Source organism: Ambystoma mexicanum, chromosome 14 (assembly GCF_040938575.1).
Source record: "Ambystoma mexicanum isolate Mex_15411 chromosome 14, UKY_AmexF1_1, whole genome shotgun sequence".
Lineage (NCBI taxonomy): Eukaryota > Metazoa > Chordata > Amphibia > Caudata > Ambystomatidae > Ambystoma > Ambystoma mexicanum.
In genome coordinates, this window is record NC_090940.1 from 550,497,189 (window position 1) to 550,516,663 (window position 19,475).

At 43.5% G+C, this 19,475-nt stretch overlaps 1 protein-coding gene across 3 annotated transcripts in view; it reads left to right on the forward strand.

Annotated features, from left to right (window-relative positions):
- Nucleotides 1-18,907, forward strand: part of GTF2A1 (general transcription factor IIA subunit 1) — a 132,032-nt gene extending 113,125 nt beyond the window's left edge. For all 3 annotated transcript variants that reach the window (XM_069637856.1, XM_069637857.1, XM_069637858.1), the window contains 2 exons: nucleotides 2,213-2,302; nucleotides 11,959-18,907. In XM_069637856.1, coding sequence (XP_069493957.1) covers nucleotides 2,213-2,302; nucleotides 11,959-12,066 — 198 coding nt within the window. In that variant the 3' untranslated portion in view covers nucleotides 12,067-18,907. The remainder of the gene's footprint in view (nucleotides 1-2,212; nucleotides 2,303-11,958) is intronic.
- Nucleotides 18,908-19,475: the final 568 nt, after the last annotated feature.

The following is a 19,475-nucleotide window of genomic DNA, read 5'->3' on the forward strand; positions in this document are numbered from 1 at the left end:
CAATAAATCTTAAATCGCACTATTTTAATGCGTCAGCTTTGGCACTCACTGTTGTCTTGATTAATAGGGTCAAAACGCCCCTGAAGGGACAAAGAGCAGTCCGGGCCAAGGTATCGGCAGGCACGCTCCAAGATGGATTGAATCGGCCTACCACACACGTATCTTGGTGGGCAACACCCAGTCTGGATAGTAGTAAGCCCCTGCACTGTGCAAATAAAATGGGGAAGGAATAGGGGCCAAGGGAGAGGAAATAAAAACAAACCTCAACCCCCCCAATAACCAGCCCCTTAGTATAGGCACGAAAGGAGCATACACGTGTCAGTCAATTATGGGACCAAGCTCGCCAGAGGCCTCAAATCCTTTCAATGCGATCTTCCTCGGCGGCCCATAACCCAGTCGCCTCCTCTGACGAAAGTCCAGTTACCACCCCCAACAGGGAGCTCGGGCGAGGCTTTACCAGCTTTATGGGTACCACCCCCAACAGGGAGCTCGGGCGAGGCTTTACCAGCTTTATGGGTACCACCCCCAACAGGGAGCTCGGGCGAGGCTTTACCAGCTTTATGGGTACCACCCCCAACTGGGAGCTCGGGCAAGGCTTTACCAGCGTGATCGGAAAGAAAGATTAATCAAACTTCAAAATGCCAGGGCAAGCTGATTGACTACCCCCTGCCATATGCCACGACACTGTCGCACTCTTTGCGGCTCCCTCAGCGGTGAGGCTTTCTAGGCACTGCCTCCAAAAACCAGTAAAGCGAGACTCCGGACTGAAACGTGTCTTCAGCCAAGACACTCTGTCGCCAGTAGTGTAACTCCACTATTACAGCAAATTGTGATTCGGGTGTGAAATCAAAGTTGTAGAGGGAAATTTAAAGAAAAATTGAGTAACAGGGCTGTTATAGATGCAGTCAATGAGGCAGTGGCAGGGCGATCGGTAAGCGGTCAAGCAGGCTCGCCTCCTCTGCCACTGTAGCTTGTTCATTTAAAAAGCAACATTTCGGTTAGCCTTTCCAGTAGGGCTTCATTTGGGATACAACACATATATCCTAACAGACCAGGCATTGCATAACGCAGCATGTGAACAACGTAAGCATCGTATTTCAAAGCAGCGTAGTATATAGCAAATGCCATGGTATAGTGTAGCACACCACACGCATAGTGGTGTACCCAAGCTTGACAGCACCACAAAGCAAGCATGTCCCAAGTAAGGTAGAATGTGTGCTATGGTGCTGGATGGGGAGTGCCCCATAATACCTAGCCAGCATACATATTCCATGGTGATGGATCATGAGGTGTGGTCCAAAACAACTGGAGTCAGATTGCAGACTCGCAGTCTAGGGTAACCGAGATGAGCCCAGCACGTCATTGCGACCTGTAATCTGCCCCCCCCCCCCCCCTGCTCAAACACTGCATGAATAAACCATGGCCTGCTTCCTCCTCTGCCCCCTCCCTCCAGACTTACACCATGCCTGCCGTGACTGGAACATGAGCATGGAAAGCTGTAGTGTAGTGGGCCAGAAATGAAGGGAAAGGGGTCTCTGCCCTGGACATCTGCTTCATTAAGTCCTGAAGCAAATTGCTTTTCCCTTGCAGGAGCAGGCTGGCAACTGAGGCATGCCTGGTAATCTCAATGAAGCTGTGCCCCTGAAAGGGGATTTATTTTTTATTTAGCATTAAAAAGCTGCCATAAATGTGTTTCCGAGCACTTGTGACACTTCTCCATGCGGTAGCGCCTAGAAAACGAAATGCAATGGTTTTTTTTTTTTTTTTAATATAAAAGCTGCATCAAACTGAAGTGGCACTAGTGCGCCATATGGACCTGTGCCCAGGTCTTGATCAGGGATGTCCTAAAAACCCTTTCAGTGGAGTTGGGTACCTGGGTGAACCTGAGGAAAGTGAAATGCAATGTGCATTTACAATGTGCCAGTTGGCTCCCTAGTGGTCCCATAGCACAGGGGCGTATCTGTAAACTGATGGCTTTTGACATCGCGTCGTGTTATTAATATATCGACCTTTAGTGCAAAATGTACGAGGCCATCACCTCGCCACCCTCTATACGTTCATTCGGGTTCTGCGCTGGTGCTGTTTACCACTTTGGGCTTGGCCTAAACACTCGAGGTTGGTTCCCTATTTGTGTATTTGTTTGTACAACCTTCTTGCTCGGCAATAAGTTGCACTTGGCAGTTTTGGATAACTTACTTTCTCTCTCTTGTAGGAGCCCCTCAACAGTGGCGATGACGTGAGTGACGAAGAAGGCCAAGAGCTATTTGACACAGAGAATGTTGTCGTGTGTCAATACGATAAGGTAAAATTGTTTTAATTTAAGGGAAAGGGGTAGTTAAACCATTTCTATTTTGTAACTTGCAGACGTGAATTATGTGTATTCTAAAGCCCGAGTTTCTTTGAGTCTTCATTGCTTGAGGAAACTCCTAGGGCGCAAATGGTCTTTTTTGTTGCGGAATTTGAGACTCCAGCTTCTTCCACGGTGATTTGTGTACATCATATATTTTACATACTTGCATATTGAGAGCTTCACTACTCGAAAGGAGTTTGCCACCAATGGAAATCCGTGCAACATTTCAGTGAATCTGGTCATCCTAGTTGTGGTTTTCTTTACCTACACCACGCTAGAGTGTAGAGCATGGTTTGGTGAATGTGTGTGGCTTGGAGGGTGCTGGTGCACTATCTGATCAAAGTTGAGCACTTTTCACAGTACCGTTTCATTCAGAGACTATTCGGTTTCTAGGCAATAAATGATTGGACCTTGCAGCTTTTTAAGTTAGTTCCATGTATACCAAAATCCCAGGTATAAAAGCTTGAGTGCTGGGAGGTGGCTGTATGCGTACAGCCTTGCTTATTTGCTTGAATCAACCCCCCCCCCCCCGCACTCCCTTCGCCCTGCCTTAATTAAGCCTCACCATATACCTATGGATCCAGATGTTTGTTGTTTGAGGTTGCAGTATCTCCTGCCTATACTACCTTTCTCCGGATTCTATTTGACAATTGCTGGATGTTTGCTAAATTCTCTTGCAGCAGCTGAAGCAGGATTTGGTCCATGGAGTCGCCGTCTTCTTTTTTTTTTTTTTTTTGCTTTGCTTTTTTAGTCCCTCCATACCCATTTCTGAAGATTGTGCTGCCTGTCCTTGTGTAATCTAGCTAAAGTAAAAAGTGATGGTCCGAAAATCTTTCAATTTATCCTAAGAACCAGTAATAGTACTGGAAGGGTCTTCATTCCATTGTAGCCTACTATGGTAAGCTAGACCAGTTAGTGGGGGTGAGTGAAAGTGTGGTGTAGGATAGCCCTCTGTAGTAGAAGGTGGAATCAAGTGTTTCTGTCCACCCCACTGTGCAGAAATAGGACTGTGGTAATCCTGCGACGGGGCCTGCTTGGATAGTTACCTGTTGTGACTGAGTCCCATCTCTTGAGATTGGGAGTTGGGCGAAAGGGACCTTTGGGAGGCCAGTGAGAGCACTCGCTACGTGAAGCCAATCCAAAGGTGGCACACGATCGATCCACAAGGCCTTCTCCTGCGCTCCTATCCTCTTTGCTCAAGCAAATTGTTATCAGTATAATAGAGTCCAGCGCATGTGAGCGCAGGCAGATCGCAATCGGGCATGTGAAAGAGGAAACTGTGAGTGCATGCCTGCAGCTGACCGCCATTTACCCAGTGTTCGTGTATCCAAAGGATGCTGGTCAGGCTGTGATCAAGATTTGAAGAAACACAAACGTACACCAGAAGGCAGCAACCCATTGCGGAGCAAAGCCGCTGGCATATTGCTGACAAACTCATACGTATTGTCCAAATTTTATGCCAGTGCAGCGATGGGCAAGAAAGTGGGAATGTACCTCGAACCTGTGCTAGCGACCTGGGACTGTGGGTGGTTGGAGTCGCAGTGGGGACGTTTTCCCTTATGTTACCCCAAAAAAGGAAATTATTGAACAAACGCAATCCAAGTCTCAACATGCGCCTCACTCCAAAGGATTAATTAATTAAAAATACCCACAAAATGATTAACTTAATTGTATTTCAAAGATATATTGGTGCTTGAAGATTGTTTCAAAGTCTTGAGAGCAAGATGGTCATTGAGGTTGGTACCCTAATTGATCCAAAACAGCTACAAAGCTAACTCGGTCTTGACAAAAACAAGTAGCGAGTGGTAAGGACACTTCAACCCTTGCTGAAAGGCATTTGGTTCCTTTAGTATACGGTGGCACATTGTGTTTGTCTCTTTTCAGCGGTTTGACATTCCAGTTAAGGAAGGGGCTGTATCAAGAGGCCTATCCAATATCCATACCTAACTCGAGAATTGGCCAAAGACTGCAAATCTGCTAGGAGGTCCAGAAAAGTAATCCATTGGCCAAGCTAACAAACGGAGGGTGGGGTCAGGAGGTGGGAGGCACATCCATTGGGATATTCACTCTAGAGAGGGGTCTGTCAGAATGCCACCTGCGAAGGTGACATAGCCTGAGGTTTATAACGTGATCCGAAGCATTTACGTTTCTTGCTGTGGCCAGCAGCTGCTGTGCATTGGCAGCAGGGCAAGTGCAAAGGTGAATTTATGATCACTACTGATGGAACCCAAAGTTCAACAGACAGTGGAACTGTATGCACCTCTGGTTCAAAACTTTCAACTGCCATCCGACTTAAGGTACATATGTCCGATTATGACACGGTGGCTACTGTGATTACACAATGCATCTGATGCCATTGTATTGCCAGCTTGCTGGACAGTGACACATTTGACAGCTGTCGGGGATGGTTGTACCCAGAACAAACGCATCAGGGCACTCCCAGGGAACCTTCTCTTTGACTAGTCCTGAGAATAGTTGCCTCCTTGCTCCAATTAACAGGAATACCACCTGGGGATGGCAGTGTCGCCTGGGAACCTGTGCTTTAATGACAGTTTCTCATGTCAGCAGCAATCTCAGTCCAGAGTGCTGATTACTGTAGCCATTCTGATGTGGGTAGACGGTGGAAGGGGGTGGAGGTAGATTAGCCCAAGGGAGAGGTTTAGAGTGTGGTCTCCATATTGGATTACTATAGGGCTCCCAAACATCCTGTCCATCGCCCCACTTTCTGCAGACAAGGCTCTGTGTATAACCGCGGCAGGCAAAGGCCACTTGCAGCCATGATTGGACCCTTAAAAATCTTGCTGTGGACCAATGATTTGTAGAGTTTTGCCTTTGTAACGGGAGAGACCCTCCCCTTAATTGATTAATCTCTGGAAACCCTTTTGAAGAAGGATTCTTCCAAATATGCAGCATATGTCATTAATTCTGCGGTGCTCAGCGCCCCATTTCAAGAATTACTGTGACCAGCAGTACCTATGAGGCCCTGTCGATGGGGGGGAAGGCGATGGGGTGAGGGCGATGGGGTACTGAGGTTGCAGTGAAGTGGAGCCAGTGTGAGGTGGTGGGAGGAATGGAGCGGGTTATGGTCCCTTTATTGGTTTTAGAGGAACATTTGTGTGGACCATGAAGGACAGACAAAATGAGTTTGTGGACTTCAAAACAAAGTGGATGTTTCTAGGCCTTACAAAATATACACGTGTACCCCAGTGGCTATCTAGGTGCATTGGGTTACTAATGAAATATACAAAGCTACATCCATGGTGTAACCATAACAAACGTACCGTTGTCTCAGTCCTTGTACCCCAGGGCGATTGAAATCAGTCTGCTACATAGCAGTACACCATTGAGTTGGTGACTTGAGTGGAGTCCCTCGGAGCACAAAAAGGCTAATTTATCAAATGTCCACAGTAAATGTAGGGTACCCCTCTTAAAGTGGGGTAAGACCTCCAGAAATTGAATTCTTTCCCCACCCTGGTTTGGACCATGGCAACTAGGAGAATGAGAACGCCATCCATGATGTGCAAGCTGCATGGAGGATTCCGTCATGGTGGTCTTGTGCTTGGGGATTCCGGAAACTGCTTTGGCAGAGATGGGGAGGTGGGGGAGTCGATTGGCAGGAGTTCTTGCTACCAAACAAGAAAGAATGGGAATTCCTCTGTACTAGGATACTGTGAAGGAGTGCAAAGAATGTGTATTTCCAGACCTCCTCTTTCCAATAAGTGGCGAGACCGCAAGTTCTAGCCCACTCAAGACAAATTGTGCCAAGCACAGACTGCGCACTGCAGTGATACTGGAGGCATTGCTGCACTCCACCTTCCATGCATGCCAACACTCCGATTTGTTTTTTATTTTTTTGGTGCGGGAGCCTCTCAATTTTTTCATACAATATTTGTTTAATCCCTCCCGCCCCCGTAAAATGTGCCTAACCCAATTCAATCAAATGGGGAAAATTAAATTCTTCCGATTTCTGTTACAAAATCTCCCTCCCAGCTGCACCAAAATGTTGGCAAGTATGACCTTAATCTTCCATCTCTGGTACAACAAACCTCACACCCTCAGAAAAGGAAACCTGCCGGAGCCATAATTTTTCTAGCAGAGTTCCAAATTGAGGGGGGCTATTAATTAACTAATGCTTCTAGCCTAGAAGAGCCTGGTTAGCTTGACACCAGCAACTACCAGGATCTACTTTTGGCTGCCCAGGCCAAATGATGACAAACTCGCCTATGTGCGTTTGCGACAATATATGGATAAACATTAGGGCACGTCTCTGATACGTTAAGCTTAACGGCTCTTAAATAAGGCACTGAATTGTTTTCTTTATGCCAACTCCATTTGGGGAATGATGTGCACTACTCGTTGTTCCCCAGTGGAAGTTCCTGATCACTAGAGAATGCTGGATGCCCAGGAGCTGCATTTTGCACCAGTTTAGCTAATCTTAATTTCGAGCCATGTCTAGTGCCCCCTATTTGAACGTAGACCAGGCTGATGTGATCCTAGATGCCTGTTAAGTGAAGCCTTGAAAAGAGTTTGGTTATTTCAGTCTTCACTGATCACCTAACTTCAGAACAAAAGTGGCTAATTCTTAATTGCAGAGACTAAACTTGTCGGAATGGCTATGCATCATACCTCTGCCTGGCACATGGACACAGCAGCTTTAAGCATGTGATTTTGATTTATTAGAATGGGTTTTAGCATAAGAGCTCTAAGCTGCTTACAAAGGTTCAAGAACTAGTCAGTGGTATGAAGTTGTCCGGTGCCTTCACTGGCAAGTCCTAACCAAAGAATAGTCTAATTGCGAACTCATTCTTACCAGGTCCTTTAAGATGTGTCCTCTACAGTTAAGGACAGGGCTAGGTCCTATCAATTTTTCAGGGACTTTCAGTTATGGGCACTCTTCTCAAAGATCCCAATATAGCAGTCACTAATGTCATCATAACTCTGTTGAGAGTAAATGGCACGCAGGACGTAATTTGTTTACGCAATTACCTAGCCATCATCCAGTTCTGGATGTCGACTGCCTACCTCCAAACTTAACCCATCCAAGAATGAATTTGTCATCAGTCCGCCCGCTAAAAAACCTGGCCAACAATGGCTCAATGGTGGGTGCCTAGAAGAATTCGAACCGCAAATCTGAGTCGGCAAACTCCTTGGGCTCCATCGCTGACAGCAATATGCCCTTCCAGAAACATAGCTAAGAAGGCCCAAATAACCTGGCTGTGTTCCTCAAATTGAATCAGAAAATCAAACCTTTCATCCCGCTGCAGGACTTCCAGACTGTAGTGCAGGCCCTTGTGGTCTTGCACATTGATTGGGGGGTGGGGGGGGAATGCTCTCCTGACGGGCCTCCCAGCTGCTCACTTGGCGCCCCTAAAAGCCATCCACCACGCTGCAGCACATCTTATTACGAGCACACCGTAATTTGATTGGATTACACCCATTCTACGCAAACTACATTGACTTACACTCAAAGCGAGGCTACTGTTCAAGATTGCATGTATCTACAAAGCAGTCATGAGTAGCGCACATGGCGGCTAAGCTACACATCTGGTGGCACACGCTCTTTGCACAGCAAATCGACAAACCAGCTTAAATCACAACTTGTGCAAAACAGAGGACCCTCAAACAAGCCGTCTCTTGGCATGCACCCACCTGCTGGAACTCTATCGCGGTGTAGGCTCAGAATGCCCCCACAATTCTTCAATTTCTTAAATCTCTCAAAACGGGGCTCTTTGAACAACACCTGACCAAGGACTCATTCCAATGGATGCACAGACCTCACTACTGCTCTGTTAAAAGATGCCAGCCCAAACACGGGCTACCCACACTTTGTGCAGTGCTCCGCTGCCCTCGAGCTAGATCCGTGCTTTAAACAATCAAAATTAAAGTGGGTCCCAGTAATTCCGCTCAACCAAGGGGAAACAAATGGTTTTATTTTTTGCCTCCTCTTCCTCAGCCTCTCGCATCTAAAAGTGGACTGCTATGAAAACACAATTTGTGAATGCTTGGAGGCCAATATTATAGGAGCTGGGGATCCTATCAGATGACTGACTAGTGCCCCTCCCCAAGTACTCTCTCAACCCCCATTCTCTTGAACTGACAGAGGGTTTTGCTCCACAGCCTTAATGGTCCAGAAGAAAGATTGTCTATTGCACTTATTGGCTCTACCACTTTCCTTCCTCAGGGGGCATTAATGGGAGAAGGTAGGATGCCCTCACCAGCTCGTTTTCTGAAGGCTTTGGGGGAGGCAGGGATTTATCTAAATTTCTAACGTTATATTATTTTCATGGGTAACTATCGCTGATAGAAAACCCGAACCATGACAATCCCACCCCAAAATCTGGGACAGCACTAGGCTGTTTTTAATCTGAATTCGGTTTTATTTAAAATAAAGAAATGAGGTTGTCCTCTAGCTTTCAATGCTGGGGTAGTTGCCGTTCCCCTTGTCTACCGAACGCCACTATTTGCCTACTATTATCTTGCTAGGTTTATTAATTTTTGTTCGAAATGGGGGGGGGGGTCCCCCAACCCCCCTTTTTCTTTTGTTTTTGTGGTTTTTACCTTTTTTTTTTTTTACCACTCCCGGAACCCAAAATAAACATAATTAAAAAAAAAAACATTCGATTTTTTTTCGACTTTTTTTTCGACATTGTCTTTTGACATGTTTTCGACTTTTTTGACTGCACACCATCTTGCTAACATAATAAACACAAACAGCCGTACATACAAAAACACACATTTCTTTTGTAGACAATCTTCTCAGATCGCTATATGTATTAAAGGAAAATTTGTGGATGTGTCTGTTCGAAATGTTCAGCATACTTCCCAACATGCAACAAACCTGAAAATCGGCATGTGGGTAGGTTCCATGGTATAGACAATGTAACAAGTATACAAAATAAATATACATCTGTCTTTTTTGTGTGAATTACAGTGCAAAGCATGGGTACAACTGCTAGCATGAACATGCTGTCAAGGGTTGTCAAATACAAAAGACAAACATTCTATGAATAATCTTTAGAACAATGACATTTTCTCTGAAACGTAGGCAGATGTTTTCTAGCTTGGGCATGGGTATGAGAACGCTTGGGAGGGTTGACTTGGTTACACTCGTCCCAGAGGCTTTCGTTTAAGGTATAAGCTTTTATTTTGGAGAGCAAGTCCTCTTGTTGTATTGAAGCGTGTCACAGGCATGGGCTATAAAATTGAAATGGAAGAGGAATCCACTCCATGCTAAAGGCATTAGGAGTCTATTTATGGCAGAATCCTTCTATTTCTGCCCAATCTTATTTGGAAAAATGACAGTATTTATAAAAAAATCATACGGCAAGTAATGCTTTTTTTGGAACAAACTCTTTAAAAAAAATGTTCCATTGATAACCGAGCAGAGGACATGGTGTGACTTGAAGACCAGATGCTGTAGGGGAAGGTGGAAACATAAACCAGGCACAAAGACACAACAGAATAACATAGGAACAGGATTGTGGAGAAAATACTGAAGGAAGGATGGACGGTTGACTGAAAAGTGCTGTAGGGTTACCCATTAAGGGTAGTGGGAGGAAAACTGTGTGATGCAGTAGCGTCCAGTGCTAGGAAATGAAAGGAGCGCTTTGAGGTTGGATTTAAATAGTGGTAGATTTGGAGTAGTACAGGGAGGCAGAGCATTCCAGGGTGGGGAGAGAGGGAGCAAGAACGAGAGGGAGAGCAGAAATGAGGGAGCACAGAGGGAATTCTTGGCAAAGAAAGGGGACACTGAGTAGAAAAAAAATCCATCGTTTTACACCATACTCGCAAACCCAGATACTTGCTCATGAGAAAACCAAGGGAATAAATGTTACTGTCGGAGACCAATGTGTCTTGCATAATTTTGGGTTCTAGGAGGCTGTATTTTTAATATATTTCAACAAATGTTCATTTACTGGCTCATTCCCCCTTTATTAACATAGCATGTAAAGTGTTCCCCAAAATAGTTCTAAAAATTTTCTTGGATATAATTCATTCTTGTGATGGTCTCTAAATAATACCAGGTTATTGTATACACTACTGATTTGTCCTGTAAATACGCAAGGTAGGCAAGGATGACAACAACTCGATGCAACTCTGCCAGGCAAGCTCTTCCACCTGCACCCAAATCCCTCTCGGGCAATCTGGTTCTGTCTTAGCTACGGATTCTGCATTCGGCTCCCTTTTAAGAAAATAATTCCCATTGGCTCTTTCCCCTTGGGCCGCCAAGCAACTTTTTTCTCCTGGTGGATAGGCTCTTTATTTGCTGCTTTCACAGAAACCCTTCTCTTGCCTGTTTGACGTTTATTATTATTGGGGTATTTATTGAGCACGGACCTGGCTCCGGGAAGCAACAGAGCGCTTTACAATCATGAGTAAGAACACAGTGAGGGAAGCCGGTAAAAAAGGAGCGGGAAGCGATCGGGGAGGGTGGGCAATTAGCAGCATGGGGGGGGGGGGAGTCGGTGGGGGAGCAGATGACCGAGTCTCAGGTAGGGTGGGTGAGCTGGGAGCCATTTGGCTCCTGCTTGTAGCATAGAAGAGCCTGGTTAACGAAACCAAAAGCTACTTTTGGGAACCCGACCAGCTGATGCCAAACAAACCTGTTAACTCTATGCATTTGGGACAACCTGTATATAAATATTAGGACATATTTATACAATATTTAAAGCGTAAGGGACCTAAATAATGGGCAGAATTAGGTTTGCATCTTATGTGGAATGATTTGCGTAACACTGTGAACTAGCTCCTCGTTCCCCCAGTGGTAGCTCCTGGTCAATGCTGCGTACCGAGGAGCTGCTTTGTGGTCCTGCTTATGCAATCTCGACTCCTGATTGTGTCATGCTTTTGTAGAAGACCATAGTTAAGACCTTTCAAGGGAAGCAAAGCAACTTGTTGAACCAGCCGACGTGTTTCGAGCGCAGCTCTTTCACAAGGCTTGTGTTGCTGTTGCAAAGTGAGATCCTAGGACACTTGTGTGTGAAATGGGGGTAATAACATAGATGCCGCGGCTGAAAGGCTCCTAAACTGCTATTCAAGTTCTCGCATCAGCGACGCTTATCAGAACTAATTCTTGGGTTATTACCCGCATTTCACACGCAAGTCTCCTAGGATCTCACACTTTGCAACAGCAACACAAGCCTTGAGAAAGAGCAGCGCTCGAAACACGTCGGGTGGTTCAACAAGTTGCTTTGCTTCCCTTGAAATTTCTTGAATATTAAATTCAACATCAAGGGTGACCTTGCGCAGTGTGGTTGTTTCATTGTAATTGAATTGTTTAGCTTTGTGGAATTTTAAGCAGAGGCTCCACGCCCAGACACAATCACCTGCAGCACACGCCCGTCACTAGTATGGTCCACAGTATTTTAGTTGCAAGCGCCGGGCTTCCAGTCCTTCTACAAAAGAGAACCAACTAGAAGCAGAAGAAGACTCCTTAAGTGTATAAACAATTGTACTGTAAACCAATGCATGTAACTTATTTGATATGCTTGTAAAAATCAGTGAAACAATGAATTTTCACCTCTTTGAGGAGATCGCAAAGGGATGTTCGATGTCTTCGCTGGCAGTTGTTCAGGTGACCCGATTTTTATTTTTTCTCTCCTATTTAGATCCATAGAAGTAAAAACAAGTGGAAGTTTCACCTGAAAGATGGCATCATGAACCTTAATGGAAGAGATTATGTGTTTTCAAAAGCCATTGGGGATGCAGAATGGTGAAGTGTGTTCCAAATGCCATGTCGGATGCATCAGACTCGGACTCAAACGAGGCGAAATAAGGATGCAATTAGCCCTTCACAGACACGCACACAGACACTATGGCCGATGTAGAACTTTTTTTATACTTCTGGAAACCGAACACTGGCAAAGTCAACTTTGGATCAAAAATGTAGGGAAAGTCTGCACACACTCGCACTACTGCAGAACTGGAAAGCCATGGTGAACATAGCAGGGTGTGTGAACTGGGAAACTGCTTTTATGTGTTGGATCTCGCTAGTACCTGTCAGCGATACAAGTGATTGCAGCTCGCCATTCAAAGGATGTGCTGCTTCTCCCTGCCACCACAGCCACCCATGACGCATACTAAATTTTACCATATGGTCGGTACTGTTGTATTGTCAACATAACCGCTGTCCTTGCTTTTATATGCATTATCTTCTCTGGCTGCTGCTTCGCCGAGGTATTTTTTTTATGCAGCATTGTAGTTTTTTAAAATATGCGTACTTTTTACTGGAGGAACTATTTGAGCATTGACTTTTGTTCAGATTTTTTTAAATGGAGATTTATAATATATTCTAGCCTGCTGATCTTCCCCCCTCCTCCCGTTTCCTTTTTGGGATGCGCTGGATGGAGGAACCGGTTTGCAGGAGCAGGAAGGACGATTATGATATTGGAGGCTTTGCACCCCTAAATGTCTAGGCAAAGTTTGAATACTTGACCTTTTTGACAGCAGCTCTGTAGTGAGGGTCGTTGAGGCTTAAACGGGTGATGTCCATGTCTTATTGGGTGCGTTACCTAGTTGTGTTGGTGCCATATGTTGAGTGTGCTTTATGTATTAGGTGGGCACAGTGGATTGGTTGAAAGGGCTGGTTTTATAAAAATGTTTTGTTGTGGGGCCGGGATTCGGAGGCTGTGTGAGGCATCGGTTCCTGGCCATCGGATTGTCTTGTTCAGGATTTTCCCAGTGTTTTAGTAAATGCTTTCTCCTTTTTGTCTGGTTGGAATTCTAAATGCAGGTTGGTGGACAAAATGGACTCTGGTTTTTCTGCTGCCATAAAAATATTCATTCGGAAGGGTGCGTGAAAATGATGGCTCATTATTTTGGACCTGTGCGGCAGAATTCGATACGGCTCTCATTCCATTGTCCAGGCACACTTTTTGGGGCTTCCACGGTTTTAGAGTTTTCTTTATGCCAAAGAATTTGCCTGCTTTCCCAAATGCCCATGCCCGCTTGTGGATATCTCTCGTTTCTAGGTCACTTCCCAGCTGATGCACGAGTTGTATTGGAGGGTCGGATAGGATGAACGCGCCCCTTGATTTCTCTCTTCGTTTCCCCTTAGTGGCTGATAATTTTTTTTGGACACAATTCCAGGTTTTCCATGGTTGAGCATAAATGTGGGATATTGGTCAGGATTATCTTTTTCGTAACCCGTACTGTTTGTGTTGGGTCATTCTTGAAAGAGTTTAAGCTTCCCCAAATTGTAGAATAACTATCTTTTGTATTCCTAAATTGTCGTACATTATCTTTTACGTGTGCTGCAACCCCTTAATTATCAACTGTGTAGGTTTCCAATATTGTCCTGCTCCATAGGACAACTTCCCTGTGCTAAATTTGCGAATTGCAACCTAACCGTATTGGGTGCACACGATTACTGTGTTTTCAACACTGTGATGATGGCAATGTAACGAAGCATGGCTACTTACAGGTACAGTGTGTGAAAGAAAGATGTGTGGTATCCGTAGGGGCCAACTACAGGTCTGTATGTAGAGAAGGAACCGATCTAGATCAAATGTCCCTCTAAACTGTACAAATGTTTGGGGACCGATAACCCATGTGTCCCATATGGTTTGGAGCTGCAATGTTTTACCTCTTCTGGCAAAGTCCCTTTTGTGTACAAATAAAACAAATACCAAAACTCATTCTTAAAAAGAAAGTGGGGTGGGGGTGGGTCTATTTTTCTGGGCTTGCATACGTACCTCTAGCAGTTTCTAATTTTCCTGGTTTTATACAGTAGATGCATTTTGCTATTTTTATAGTGCACACATTAATATTCACTTTCCTGCTTCGTCACATTGGTGTTTTTTTTTTTCTTTTTTCCGGCTCTGATCTTGGCCTAGGCTTGCACCCTAACTCTACAAATTGGACTCTAGACAAGGTAGTGTGCTCTCCAACTATAGTCTGCCGTAGCCAAGTGATGCAAAAACCTATTTTACAGTAAATGGTGGAGGGAAATCCAGTGTGTCAATTCTTAATTCATCTTATTGACTCCCATTAATCCAAGAGCCTTATAAAACGCGTAACTCAAGGATGTGCTGCAAGCACCATTATTTAGAAAGCATTCACTTTAATTATTGCAGAGGCGCTTTTGATGAAATCGGAAGAGTGGGAATCTTTCGGTTGTTTTTGAAAAATAAACCCGCACTTCTCCGTTTACCCAGCACTGCACAGAAATGTTCAGTTGAATGTTTTACATTGCTGGTGAAACTGAGTCCTTAAATTCCAGCTAATTTCAATGCAGGGTTTGTTGGTGAAAAGAAGGAAAATCAGGATTTCCACTGTAGCTCATGCCAGGCGTGCCCTTGTGCCCACTATGTTTTTAGGGTCTGGCGGTCCTCTATTATTCTTCCCCTTGCCTAGTTACCCATTATGTGGCCCTCTAGATTCTTTGGACTCAGACTTCCATGATCCTTAGCCAGCATAGTCACTGGGGAAGGATCCTGGCAGTTGTAGTCCAAAGCATCTGGAGGGCCACATGAGTAACCATGCAAGTTCAACTTGTGGTACAACTATCTTCTTAGAAACCACGACGCAACCTTTTGCATTTACACTGTCGAACCATATTTAGAGTTCCAATTTGTTTGCATGCCAGCACATAACTCTTGGTCCTATATAAATTTGATGGGTTATTGGACTTGGCGTTAGGGCAATTTAGTAGAATTTAGCGACATTGCGTCTTCGATAAATGTGCCTTCCAGTTTTTAAGTCCTTGACGATTCTCTTTAAACTGATCAGACTTCATATCCTATAGACTCGACTCTCCCAGCACTAAAACGGGACAATGTAAATCTATACTGTTGAGCAGAGAAGCTCGAATTCTGGGGTGAACTTAAGCTGTGTTGTACCTTCTGACAAATGTTGCTCCCTCTATTTCAGCCACATCTTTTTGAGCCAAGTCTGATATCTTTTGCCACATGCACTGTAATTTGTGTTGAATGTGTATTTAAACATATCCTCTGACAAAAGAGCCTTTTTAAGTATTTGCTTTCTAGTCTCCAGTGGCCTAATGTTATAGAGCACACTTGGGCTTTTATGATGTTTTTATACATTGGCTGTTGGGTGCAATGTTTTGGTGGGGGGCTGGGGGGGCATAAGGGTGGGTCGGTATTTGAACAATTGTATTACACGACAAGCACACTGATTTTTAAGTGGTTTTTACTTTTCATATCTGTGGGTTGGCTATTCATGGAAAAAGTTTACCTGTTAATACTGGATTATAATTTGACTGTCAAGTCTTTGTTAACTTCATTTTGGTCCAAGACATAAATCCAAAGCTATAGTAACTTTTTTAGTTTTTCCTCGTAATGCAATCAAACGACAGCTCAGTGTGCAGAGATACACATGGCACCTAAAACCTTGCAAGACGCTCAAAATGAGTGTCGCCGCCCATTCAAGTGTTAGGCACCTGCTTATATTAAATGCTAGCAGTTCAGCTGTTTACTATTTCTTTGTTAGTTTTCCTTTCTTATAAAGGTAGTACAGCTTTTTCCTTTAGGCGACTTTTGCTACCGATTGACTAGAGGAGGCTGATGTATTTAAATGTGACCATGTTTTCTCTTTGAAAGCTCCTGTGAAGTATACCAAGAGCCTGTGAACCTGAAGATGTTAATAAGCAGTGCTGTGATTGGTGTCCTCTTTAAAATCTTACTGATTTTTATTAGCATATATAAATATTGTATTTGGTATTTTTTATTTATAATTTATAATCTTATATCTCTATAGTAACTTATCGTTCAGCAATATAATTTAATGGCCCATATGTGTGAGCTCCAGAAATGTTTAGGGAGCAAATACCACGTTTAGTCTTTTTTTCAATTTCTTTTTTTTTTAACTTTAGTAGTTTTGGGGGGGGGGGCTGGGGCCGTGCAGCTATAGAGTTGCACTGTCTCTCCATATCCACAGGGACTTGTAGCCCTTTAGTTTAAACTGCATCACTCCACTTGAGCGCTTGTACATGGTCCTGTACCCGTGCTTCTGGCTTATCTCCGAGTTGGCATATTATTTGAGTCCATTGTGCCTGTCGTAGGCTGGTTTGGTCCTCCTTTTTCGAAGTTTTTTTTTTTTTTTTTGCCGTTTGAAGAGATTTTTAGTCGCACATCAACACCTGGTTTTGGGACCTTGACTGTGTTCTGGCTAATACTGTGCAGCTTTTCTTTTCCTTTAACTGGCGATGCAAAAGCACAGTTCTTGTCTTAGAAAATGATTTCTCTGACTTGCCTGAAATTCATGTTGTGAAAGGTTTAGGGTTATTCAAGCGAAGAGACAGCATAAGACACACCAGTGTCTCTCCTAAAGTAATGTGGGATCCTCTCCCAGGTTTCTTTCATTAGACTACAACAGCTTATTCCACTTTGCTGACCCTTAATGTCGGGGCGGGGGGTTGCTTTTTGCTTTCTGGTTTAATCTGAGAATTGTTGACAGCTGACACGTCAAGGTGCACTTTCTTGTAACCAAAAAGGGTTCTCGCACATCCCTCATTGCTCTGGACTCGCTCAATAAGTTGTCAGCCTGGAAAATGAACCCCTTTGTATTAGAATTTTTTCCTCCCAAATCTTGATCAGAATGTTACAAATTCATTTGACTTTTGAAAGCAGTTTTCCAGATACTGATTTTTTTGCGGAGTCTCACGTGGGAAACCTGCTTTTTCAGATTCTGCCCAAACTGTCTAGTATCTGCTCCAAATGTAAAATTGTGCTATGAAAATGGAGGCTGCGGGGAGGGTAAATCTTTCACGGTTGTTAGTAGATTTGTTTGGAGCCAGAAGATTGACATGACCGAGCGTTTTGAGCGCCCCCTCCGCACTGCCACCTGGCTCAAAACTTCAGAAATGCAACTAGATAGATATCCACATTAGAGAAATGGATTGGGCGATCATTAACTTTATCATTTGACACCTGTGTAATTTTTATTAAATGTTTATTTTATATTTTGAAAACTATGTATACTATATCTTGCTTTTTACGTTGCCTGACTGGAGCTACTGTGTGCAATGTTGCTTAGGAAAGAAAGGTGTATCGCCAGTTCTGATGTCAACACACTGACTTTATTTTGTATTGTGCCTTTTTTGCTGCATTGAGTTTCTGCATATCTTTTGGCAAAATCGAAGGAGCAGTTTCATAGCTGTGAAAAGGCACGCTCCAACGTACCTGTCTCACCAATGGAGGCTCTTCTATGGGGTTTCTAAGCGTCTTGGATTTGGAAGTTATGCTTTGTTGTATACGTATTCCCAGCAGTTTCTGTGTGGCTAGCTATGTTTTTATATGGAGTTGTAAGCCCTTCCCCTTAGCTCATGAAGTTAAATTTCCTCCTCGTTCATGTCACTTTTGTTGGCCATTGACATTTCCTGGGGTACTGTTGATAACCAGAAGCTCTGATCTATCCAAATATTTTAGGTTTTAAAATAGCTCTTGTTCATTGCTGTATTTTAAATTTTCGCTTTTTCAAACTGTGTAGGCTTGTTACTGACATTAAAATATATCCCAATTTAAATTATGTTCTAAGCCACCAGTGACTACAATTTACATATGATAACTTTGGCTTGCTGTTTTCCTCCAAGCGCCTAAGCTTGCACTGTAGGAAACAGAGCTAGCAAAAAAGCATGAGCCAACAGCCTATGGAGTTACCCTGGGCAGTTCTAGGGTTCCTTGGCTTAAAGTTTATAAAATAGGTCTCTGTATGAAGAAACTAGTGGAGCTGCACTATTTTAGTTTTCCAGAAGAGGTCTCTTTAGTCCAGAAAATGTGCACTTCCATGTCCTACTGGGGTGCATTGTCTTATTTCCTTTACCTGCATTTTACTGCCTCAAGCTCAAAACTAAAACAATTCCTATGACCATTATTTTAGCTGTTGAAGTTCTATATGGGTATCCAGACCTCTGTATGCTTAATATTTGAGTTGTCTGAGTACTTACTGATTGAGATGCAGCAGTTAATTTTAGACTAACTTCTACTGTCACTAGCAAATGTGAATGGAGTTGAACTGGAGCTACTGTGGGGTTGACACAACCCTTTTCCATTCATAAAATAGTGGTTATTTTTCAGTTGCTCTTTGCCTCTTCCAGTCATTTGTGTTGCAACACTAAACTTCGCCAGGGCATGTTTTGTGAGACGTTGACTGTCTTCAACCTTGTCCCATCACTTGCAATAAACAGGCTGCCATTTGTAAAAGGAAAGATTTCATGCGGATTGTTCAATTCTGGCACGCCATCACCCCAGTATGTAGTTTATTGCTCTAGTGTGAATAAGGGTAAGGAGCTACAGTTGGGGTGATGACCTGGGGCATCATGGGAGAGTGTCCTTTTTGCTGTCCTAATGTTTTGTCGACTGCTGTTGTACATACTGTTCTGCTCAAGGGGTGGGGTATATATATTTATTATGTTTGTAAAATGCATCTGTACAATTGCAGATCAAGGTTGCTCTTCCTTGACCAACGGGATATTATGTTGAAAAGCCACGCTTGGAATGCAATTAAAGAACTTGGTATTTTATTGTACCGAGATCTATTTTAAGTTTAATATTTTGCCTTTGCAAAAACATTTTAATTAAAGATGTTATTTAAAATAAATGTCTAATTTTTTTCATTTCTTTCTACTGGACAGTTTAATATAACAATTAACTGCATGTCACCAACTTGGCCAGTGCTGTTTATTTCTGCAGTTCCCTGTACTCTGTTCCAGGTGTTACCCACATCTTTAAAGGCTTTAACGCTTTAGTTTTATTAATGGGGCCAACGTAGAACCTAAGCATGAACGCTTATTGGTCATGGGATTCACCGGGCAGGCGTGTTCTATCAGAGCCCTCCTCACGATATTCTTTCTCAACCACACTTACATTTCCTCATCCACATTTAAATGTCCATTATTGAAAGGGACTGGGCACTTAGGTATTTTAGGTGACCATATGCAAAGGAATATTAGTGTTGTCTTCAATGGTTCAATAAAGTTTTGGAAACCTTTAAAAGTGTTCAGCTTGACCAAAGTGCTAAGAATGTTCATGGTATGTGAAAACATTTCTCCAGCATTGCATCTTTCATAAATAAACATGCTATGAATATTCCCTGGCGTTAGGCTGGCAATCATGTTATCTTAATTTATTCCCTTGCGTAAAGCAAAAACCTTCCATTTTTGTAGGCT